The sequence below is a fragment of the Vulpes lagopus genome, chromosome X (genome assembly GCF_018345385.1).
Source record: "Vulpes lagopus strain Blue_001 chromosome X, ASM1834538v1, whole genome shotgun sequence".
Taxonomy (NCBI): Eukaryota; Metazoa; Chordata; class Mammalia; order Carnivora; family Canidae; genus Vulpes; species Vulpes lagopus.
In genome coordinates, this window is record NC_054848.1 from 75750459 (window position 1) to 75761411 (window position 10953).

The 10953-nt window shown below is 34.9% G+C and overlaps 1 protein-coding gene across 1 annotated transcript; it reads left to right on the top strand.

Moving 5' to 3' along the window:
* Positions 1-354: 354 nt before the first annotated feature.
* On the top strand, positions 355-823 carry LOC121483049 (40S ribosomal protein S15a). The gene has a single exon (XM_041741258.1). It carries the CDS (start codon positions 386-388, stop codon positions 776-778), a length of 393 nt encoding a protein of 130 aa, XP_041597192.1. The 5' UTR covers positions 355-385; the 3' UTR covers positions 779-823.
* The last annotated feature ends 10130 nt before the right edge of the window (positions 824-10953 follow it).

Below are 10953 nucleotides of genomic sequence, written 5' to 3' on the forward strand. Positions count from 1 at the left end.
AATGATGGCTATGTCCAGGGTGTGGCCATGAGAGGGTATTACTGGTATAAATGAAAATTAAAGACAACTGGAATTGAGTATAAACCAAGAATCTGTTAAGTTAGTGGATTAGTGATTTCTGTAAATGGACATTGACATCAGTGAAGATAAGAAATGTAGGATAGAAAAATAAAGAAATGTAGGATATATAGTAAGGACATAAACATAGGGGAAATGACAGAGGGTTGGTAGACTAGAACTGATAAATGGATTCAGTAAAGTCACAGAACACAAAATCAATGTACAGAAATCTGTTGCATTCCTATATACAAATAATGAAGCAGCAGAAAGTTAAATTAAGAAAACAATCCCGGTCCTCTTTCCGCCATCTCTCCGAGCCGCCACAATGGTGCGCATGAACGTCCTGGCAGATGCTCTCAAGAGCATCAACAACGCTGAAAAGAGAGGCAAGCGCCAGGTTCTTATCAGGCCATGCTCCAAAGTCATCGTCCGATTTCTCACTGTGATGATGAAGCATGGTTACATTGGCGAATTTGAAATCATCGATGATCACAGAGCTGGGAAAATTGTTGTGAACCTCACAGGCAGGTTAAACAAGTGTGGAGTGATCAGCCCCAGATTTGATGTACAACTGAAAGATCTAGAAAAATGGCAGAATAACCTGCTCCCATCCCGCCAGTTTGGTTTCATTGTACTGACAACCTCAGCTGGCATCATGGACCATGAAGAAGCAAGACGAAAACACACAGGAGGGAAAATCCTGGGATTCTTTTTCTAGGGATGTAATTCATACGTGCAAATAAAATGCCTCAATGGAAAAAAAAAAAAAGAAAACAATCCCATTTACAATTATTTTACAATTGCACCAAAAATAATCCCATTTACAGTTGCACCAAAAACAGAATTTCTGGGAATAAACTTAACCAAAGATATGAAATTCTCTGAAAAGTATAAAACACTGATAAAAGAAATTGAAGATGACACAAAGAAATGGAAAGATATTTCATGGTTCCATTGGTTGAAAGAACAAATACTGTTAAAACATCTATACTACCCAAAACAATCCACAGATTTAATACAATGTCTATCAAAATACCAACACAATTTTTAATAGAACTAGAGCAATCTTAAAATTTGTATGGAACCACAAGAGACAGGAAATAACCGAAGAAATCTTGAAAAAGCAAACCAAAGCTGGAAGTATCACAATTCCAAATTTTGGATTATATTACAGTGGTAGTAATTGAAACAGTATGGTACTGGCATAAAAATAGACACATAGACCAATGGAATAGAACAGAAAACCCAGAAATTATAATCATCAATTGATCTTTGACAAAGGAGGAATGAATATACAGTGGTAAAAAGACAGTCTCTTCAAGAAATGGTGTTGGAAAAACTGGACAGCCACATGCAAAAGAATGAAACTAGACCATTTTTATTAAGGATGGCACTTGTTGTGATGAGCACTGGGTGTTATACGTAAGTGATGAACTACTAAATTGTACTCCTGAAACCATTATTACACTATATGTTAGCTAAATAGAATTTTTAAAAACGATTTATTGCTTGATTGATTTGAGAGAGAGAGCAAGTGTGCAAGCAGGGGGAGGGGCAGAAAGCGAGAGAATCTCAAGTAGACTCCACACTGAGTGCGAGACCTATATGTGTTTCTATCTTCCAATTTCAAGATCATGACCTGTGCCAAAACCAAGAGTTGGACACTTAACTGACTGAGTCATCAGGTGCCCCAACTAACTAGAATTTAAATAAAAACTTAAAAAAGGAACTAGACCACTTTCTTTCACCATATACAAAAATAAACTAAAAATGGATTAAAGACCTAAATGTGAGACTGGAAACCAGAAAAATCTTAGAAGTGAGTACAGGCAGTAATGTCTCTGACATTGGCTACAGCATCGTTTTTCTAGATATCTCCTGATGCAAGAGAAATAAAAGCAAAAATAAACTATTGGGACTACATCAAAATAAAAAGTTTCTGCACAGTGAAGGAAACAATCAATGAAATTAAAAGGCAATCTACAGAATGAGAGAAGGTATCTGCAAATGACATATCTGATAAAAGGTTAGTATCCAAAATATATAAAGAACTAATACAACTCAAAACTCCCAAAAAGCAAAGATACAATTTAAAAATAAGCAGAAGGCATGAACAAACATTTCTCCAAAGAAGACATACAGAAGGCCAAAAGACACATGATGATGCTCAGCATCACTCATTATCAGGGAAATGCTAATAGACTCTAATGAAATATTATCTCACATCTGTCAGAATGGCTAAAATCAACACAAAAACAAGTGTTGGCGAGAATGTGGAAATTAATGCTGGTGATTGGACTGCTGGTGAGAGTGGAAATTAATCCAACCACTGTGGAAAATGGTATGGAGGTTACTCAAAAAGTTAAAAATAGAACTGCCTTATGATCTCATAATTTCACTACTGAGTATCCATAAAATACAAAAACAGTAATTCAAAGGTATGCATGCACTCCTATATTAATTGCAGCATTATTTACAATAGCCAAACTATGGAAGCAGTTCAAGTGTCCATCCATAGATGAATGGATAAAGAAAATGTAGGAGATATGTGTGTGTGTGTGTGTGTGTGTGTGTGTATGTGTGTGTATAATGGAGTATTATTCAGTCATAAAAAAACGAAAAGAAATCTTGCCATTTGCAATCATCTGGATCAAGCTAGACAGTATTATGCTAAGTGAAATAAGTCAGTTAGAGAAAGACAAGTACCATATAATTTCACTCATATGTAGAACTTAAGAAACAGAATAAACAAGCAATGGGAAAAAAATCAGAGAGAAAGAGAGTCAAATCACGAAACAGGCTCCTAATTATAGAGCAATCTTATGGCTATCAGAGGGAAAGAGAGATGGGGGAATGGGTTAAAGAGGTTATGGGGATTATGGAGTGCACTTGTCATGATGAGCACAGGTTGTTGTATGAAAGTGTTGAATCTCTATATTATATACCTGAAACTAATATTATACTGTATGTTAACTAACTGGAATTTGAATAAAAACTTAAAAAATAAGAGTACACTTATCATGATGAAAAAAAAAAGCTGAGGGAGCCCAACACTAGTAGATCTGCTTTAGAAGAAATGATGAAAGGAATCTTCCAGGCTGAAATGAAAGAACACTAAGCAGTAACCGAAAGGCATACAAAGCAATGATGATCAATGATAAGATAACTATACAGGTAAGCATAAAAGTCAGTAGCATTACATATTTGAGATGCAACATTTCCATTTTCCTTGTATAATTCAAAAGATGAATCCAAAGCACAATAATTATGAAAGTATGTTAATGGGCACAAAATGTATAAAATTTTATTTATTGTTTTTAAGGATTTTATTTATTTATTCATGAGAGATACAACAGAGAGAGAGGCAGAGACATAGGCAGAGGGAGAAGCAGACTCCCTGCGGGAGCCTGATGTGGGACTCGATCCCAGGACCCTGGGATCATGCTCTGAGCTAAAGGCAGACTCTCTACTGTTGAGTCACCCAGGTGTCCCCAAATTTATTTTTTCTAAAAAAGGAAGTGGAATTGAGCTGTAAAGAAGCAGAAATTTTGTATGCTGTTGAAACTCAATTGGTATTAATTCAAACTTGAATGTTATAATATCATTATAACATCTGTAATCCCCAAGGTAACCCCTAAGGAAAACATTGAAATATAAGCAGAAAAAGAAATGAGAAGGGAATAAAAATGGTATACTAGACAAAATCAATCAATTACAGAAAGCAGCAATGGAAGCATCAAGGAACAACAACAACAAAAAACCACAACATATTGAAAACAAATAGTAAAATGACAAAAGTAACTCAATACTTACCAGTAATTACTTTAAATGTACATGGATTAGACTCTCCAATTAAAGAAAAAGATTGGAAGAATTGATAAAAACATGATCCAAATAATATGTTGTTTATGAGACTCACTTCAGATCCAAAGGTGAAAATAAGTTGAAAGTGAAAGTATATAAAAATATATTCTATGCAAATAATAACTAAAAGGGAGCTTTAGTGGTTATACTAATATCAAAGTAGACTTTAAGTAAAAAAATTGTTATAAGAGACGAAAAAGATCTACTGTATGTTGATAAAAGGGCCAATCCATGAAAAAGAAAAACTAACCAGAGAACCCAAAAATATAGGAATTAAAAACTGACAGAATTGATGAAAGAAATAGACAATTCTACAATTATAGCTTTGGATTTTAAAAATCCAGTCTTAATAACAGAACAAATAGACAAAAGATCAATAAGAGAGAACTTTAACAACACTATAAACAAACCATAACTAACAGACATAAAGAGAACACTCCACCCAACAACAGAATACAAATAATTTTCAAGTGTATATGAACCACCACCTATAATTGACCATACGTTAGGCCACAAAACAAGTATCTAAATTTAAAAAGAATAAAATCATACAAAGTTCTTACTCTGACCACATTGGAACAAAACAAGAAATCAGTAACAGAAGGAAAATGGAAAAATTCATAAGTATGTACAATTGAATGACATATGCAAACAACTAATGAGTCAAAGAAAAAATTATAAGTAAAATTAGGAAATAATTTGAAATGAATGAAAATGAAAACAACAACAAAAAAACACATGGGATGCATTGAAGGCAATGCTGAGAGAAAAAATTATAGATGTAAATATTTACATTAGAAAAAAATCCCAAATTAATAACCTAACTTCACACTTTAAAGAACTAGGAAAAAAGAACAAGCTAAGTACAAACTAGCAGAAGGAAAGAAATAAAAAGATTAGAATTGGCATAACAAAATAGATAATAGAAACATAAAGGAGAATAAATGAAACCAAAAGTTGGTTCTCTGAAAAGATCAACAAATTTTATGAAACTCTTTATCTAGACTCCCCCCCCCGCCATAAAACGAGGGAGAAAAGGCTCAAAATACTAAAATCAGAAATGAAACTAATGTGTTAATTAGATGAGGGGTGGCTCCTTTCATAATTTATATGTATATCAAATCATCATGATGCATACTTTAAATATCTTACAATTTTGTCACTTATATTTCAGTAAAGCTTAAAAATAAAAGAAAACTGAGGATGTTACTACAAGATCTTACAGAAATAAAAAGGATTATAATAGAATACTATAAAGAAGTGTATACCAACTAATGAAATGGACAGATTTCTAGAAAGACAAACTATGAACACTAACTCAAGAAGAAATGGAAGGGATCCCTGGGTGGCGCAGCGGTTTGGCGCCTGCCTTTGGCCCAGGGCGCGATCCTGGAGACCCAGGATCGAATCCCACATCGGGCTCCCGGTGCATGGAGCCTGCTTCTCCCTCCGCCTGTGTCTCTGCCTCTCTCTCTCTCTCTGTGACTATCATAAATAAATAAAAAATTAAAAAAAAGAAAGCTTTCCTATTTAAAAAAAAAAAGAAGAAATGGAAAATATGAACTGACTTTTAATAAGTAAATAGAATCAATAATCAAAAACTTCGCAAAAAGGAAATCCCAGGACCGGATCGCTTCACTGGTGAATTACACCAAACATTTAAAGAATTAACACCAACCCTTTTTCAAACACTTCCAAAAAATAGAAGAGTTAACAGTACCTTATAATTCATTCTATAAGGCCAGTATTATCCTGCTATGATATCCAGATAAAGTTATCTGAAGAAAGAAAATTATAGACCAATATTCCTAATGAATAGATCTTGAACAAAGTACTAGAAAAAGCCCTGAGCAATATTAGCAAACCAAATCCAACAGCATATTAAGAAAATTGCATATCATGATCAAATTAAATTTGTCATGAATAATTACAGGGGTGGGTCAATATATGAAAATCAATTAGTATAACACACCACATTAATAGAATAAAGGGGAAAACATCCCTTGATTATCTCAATTAATACAGAAAACACATTTTGATCAAATCCAAGACACTTTCATTACTTACATACTTGGAAAACTAGGAGTAGAAGGGATATTCTCAATAAGATAAAGGACATTTATAGAAAACCTAAGTTACATTATCCTCAATGGTGAAGATGAAAAGCTTTCCTTGTAAGATCAGGAACAAGACGAGGATGCTCCGTTTCACCACTGCTATCGAAAATTGTATTAAAAGTTCTAGCCAGAGCATTTAGGACAATAAGAAAATAGAAGATATTAAAATTGGAAAAGAAAACTAAAATTATCTTTATTTGCAGATGATACAATCCTATATATAGAAAATCCTAAAGGTACTACAAAATACAAAACAACTGCTAGGGATAATAAATGAATTTGGAAAAGTTTCGGGATGCAGGATCAACACACACATTTGACTATATTTCTTTTTTAAAATATTTTATTTATTCACGAGAGACACAGAGAGAGAGGCAGAGACATAGGCAGAGGGAGAAGCAGGTGCCCCTCAGGGAGCCTGATGTGGGACTCAATCCCTGAACTCTAGGATCATACCCTGAGCTGAAAGCAGAGCTTAACCACTGAGCCATCCAGGCATCCCTGACTATATTTCTATACACTAGCAGTGAGCAATCTGCAATGGAAATTAAGAGAATAATTCCATTTACAATGGCATCGAAAAGAATAAAATACAAAGGAATAAATTTAACCAAGAATTTGCAATATTTGTACATTGAAAATTACAAAACATTGCTGAAATGAATTAAAGAAGACCTAAACAAATGAAAAGACATTCAGTATTCATAGATTGAAAGACTTATTATTGTTAAAATGGCAATACTACCAAAATGACTCAATGTAACTTCTATTAAAACCACAACTAGGGATCCCTGGGTGGCGCAGCGGTTTGGCGCCTGCCTTTGGCCCAGGGCGCGATCCTGGAGACCTGGGATCGAATCCCACGTCGGGCTCCCGGTGCATGGAGCCTGCTTCTCCCTCTGCCTGTGTCTCTGCCTCTCTCTCTATCTCTCTGTGACTATCATAATTTAAAAAAAAAAAATAAAAAATAAAAAAATAAAAAAAATAAATTAAAAAAAATAAAACCACAACTATATTTTTTGCAGAAATGGGAAAAGTAATACTAACAGTCATAAGGAACTGTAAAGGGACTTGAATGACCAAAATAATCTGAAAAAGAGACAAAGTTAGGAGACACACTTCCTGGTTTTAAAACTTACTACAAATCTCAATAATAAAAAGAGTATGGTTTAAAAAAGATCATGGCAATGACATAAGGATAGATGTATAAAAACAATGGAATAGAACTTAGAATCTAGAAATTAATCCCTACGTCTATGGCCATTTGATTTTCTACAAGGATAATAAGACAATCCAACGGGGAAAAATACTGTCTTCGACAAATTGTGCTGGGATAGCTAGATATTTGCATGCAAAATAGTGAAGCTGGACTCTTCATCCCTTATAAAAAATTAACTCAAAATGGATCAAAGATCTAAATTTAAGAGCTAAAATTACAAATATTTAGGAAAAAAACATAGTGTAAACTCTCCTGTGACCCTGAATTTGGGAATGGATTTGCATATTCATAATGACTAAAGATGTTGAGCATCATTTCATGTGCCTGTTGGCCATTTGTACATATCTGAAATAATTAGAAATAGAACACCAAATTAGAAATAATAGCAAAGGCACAAAACCAATAAGAAAAAGCTGGACTTCATCAAAATTAAAATATTTTATGCATCAAATTTCACTATCCAGAAAGTGAAAACACATCATATAGAATGGAAGAAAACATTTTAAAATTGTATATCTGATAAGGGTCAGAATATGTAAAGAACTGTTAAAACTCAACAACAAATGACAAACAACTCAATTAAAAAATGGGCAAGGAACTTGAATAGACAGTAGTCCAAAGAAGATACATATTTGGCCAACAGGCACATGAAAATTGCTCAACATCTTATTCATTATGAATATGCAAATCAAAACTACAATGAGATACCACCTCTCACCTAGTAGAATGTAGTAAAAAAAATCCGCGGTGCCTGGGTGTCTTAGTTGGTTAAGCATACATCTCTTGATTTCAGCATGGGTTGTGATCCCGGGATCCTGGGATTGAGCCCCACGACAGGCTTTGTGCTTAGCAGGAAGTCTGCTGGGGATTCTCTCTCCCTCTCTCTCTACCTCCCCCCTTCTCAAATAATAAATAAATAAATCTTTAAAATTTTAAAACAATTTTAAAAATTTAAAAATACAGAAAATAACACATATTGGCAAGATTGTGGAGAAATTAGAACCCTTGCAAATTGCTGGTTGGCATATAAAATGATGCAGTCCCTGAAGCAAATAGTTTGGTGGTTTCTCAAATAGTTAAAGATATAACTACCATTTGACCCCAAAATTCTAAAACTAGGTATATTACCCCCCAAAATTGAAAACAGTTATTGAAACAAATATTTGCATGTGAATGCTCATAGCAGCAGTATTTATAATAGCCTTAAAATGCAAACAACCCAAATGTACATCAACTGATGAATGGATACACAAAATGTAATATATCCTTAAAATGGAATATTATTTGAACATAAAAAGGAGTGCAATACTGATGCATGCTACAACGTGAACAAATCTCAAAACATTAAACTAAGTGAAAGAAGCCAGTCACAAAGGTAATAGATTGTATGATTCCATTAATGTAAAACATCCAGAATAGATAAATCCATATAAAGAGGAAGGAGACTAGTGGTTGTCCTTGGTTGGTGGGAGGGGAATGAGGAGTGTTATATAAATGGTCTAGAAACGGCCTCTGTGTATTAGGCTAAAATGGCTCCCATCTTGTTTACTTCTTCACAGCAGGTTAGGACCATTATTACAAACCCCACTGATTCCAAATTCAAATTTGCATACCTTTTATTATTTCAAATATATTCAAAAACATATTTCCAGTCATTTAGATCTATTAACTTTACATATTCCATAAAACTGCACCCAACATATAACCACAGGTAACATAAACCCTGTAGGAATAAAAAGACTTCAAATTGCTGCAGCTTTTCAGAGTTTTCTGACCCACAAACTTCCCATCTTGTTGCAGAATGATATTAACTAGACTTGTAAGCCTCCTCTCTGATTTCCTCCTTTCTCATGAGAGTTTTTTCCCTATTCCCCTCCTGGGTGGTGGACTCATGCAACTGTCTCTGAAAAGTGTCTTACTGGGAGGGACTTTTCTTTAATGAAATGCTATCCAAGTCTCACCCAAATAAAGCTTGTGTCTTATTGCCTCTCATGGTTCTGTCTCTTCCTTGATTAACCCTGAAATCCCTGTACTTACCATATGGAGTGCCTGCTCAATGGTTATGTGGTTTCCTTTTGAGATGTGAAAATAATTTTGGAACAAGATATAGGTGGTGATTGTACAACACTGTGAATGTACTAAATGCTACTTAAAGTGGTTAATTTTATGTTATGTAAACTTTATCTCAATTTTTAAAAAGATTTTATTTATGTATTCATGAGAGACACACCGAGAGAGAGGCAGATACATAGAGAGAATCAGGCTCCTGGCAGGGAGCCCGATGTGGGACTCGATCCCAGGACTGGGATCAAGCCCTGAGCCAAAGGCAGAGCTCAACTGCTGAGTCACCCAGGAGTCCATTTATCTCAATTTTTAAAAAAGTTCCATACTGTATGATTGAGTTTGTATAATACTCTAGAAATGAAAAAGTTATTGAGATAGAGAACAAGCTAATGGTAGCCAAGGGCATAGGGCAATGAGTGTGAGTATAAAGATGTAGCATGGGAGATCTTTGCTGTCAAATAATAGTTCTGTATCTTGGTTGCAATGGTGGTTACACAAATACAAATTATTGCACGTAAAGGTGGTGATAATCTAAAAAAATTCTGTTGATTTTACGGATGTTAGTTTCCCAGTTTTGATATTGTACTAATTTAGTTAGATGTTATCATTGGAAGAAACTGGCGGAAGGGTATGCACAACTTCTCTGTACTATTTTTGTAACTTCTTATGAACACGTTATTTCAAAACAAAAATTTTTATTTTTTATTTGTATTTTAAAGATTTTATTAATCTATTTGAGTGAGAGAGCAGAGCAAGAGAGAGAGCACATGAGTGGGGGCGGTGAGAGGAGCAGAGGGAGGCAGAGGGAGAAGCAGGCTCCCCACTGAGCAGGGAGCCCAATGTGGGGCTCCATCCCAGGACCCTGGGATCATAACCTAAGCATAAGGCAGACACTTAACCAATTGAGCCACTCAGATGCCCCATCAAAATAAAAAAAAATAATTATAAATTATTGAGAATGAGCAGTGTAGTTGGCCATGTGGGTAGTGGGAGTGAGTAGAGATGACTAAGGGCAGAATGTTGAAGTCTGAGGAGGTGATGAGTTCAGAAGGGTAATGAGGGTGTTTGTATGAAAGGGGAAGTAGCATGGCCAGGTGTGGAATGTTAAAGCCCATAAAGGAAAGCAGTGGCTACAACTCTGTCAGGGAGTAGGGCCAGATATCTGTCCTATTTTAGGGCAGCATCAATGAGATCTAGCCAGAAATATGATTCTCATACTTTGGTGTTCATTTATTATGTAACATAAGGCTATCATAGAGAAAGGGGGCAGAGACTCAAAATTGCACATATACTATCTTGCCCTCAACAAATCTTTCATCTGTGACACATAAAGGACACGTCATTACTACTGAATTTTAAGGACTTAAGTCCCCAAATTTTGTCCTGAGTGAAGCTGGCTGGACTATGGGAAGAACTTATTTTTGTAGTCCACAGAAGATGGCTGTAGATGAGGCCAAAGCTGCTTAATGCTCCCATGCTCAATGTTCTGAAGTCATAAGCTCTTTGTATTCTCAGGCTTTCTTATATTTCAGTAGTGTGACAGCCTAGTCCTCCTCTGAAAATTTCAGACTCAGTCTTGAAGACACTGAGCTTATTTTAATTTTTTAAAGGTTTATTTATTTATGTTAG

What these genes read in the sequence shown, in the direction of transcription:
- LOC121483049 (XM_041741258.1), top strand. Translation starts at nt 386, where the DNA reads ATGGTGCGCATGAACGTCCTGGCAGATGCTCTCAAGAGCATCAACAAC.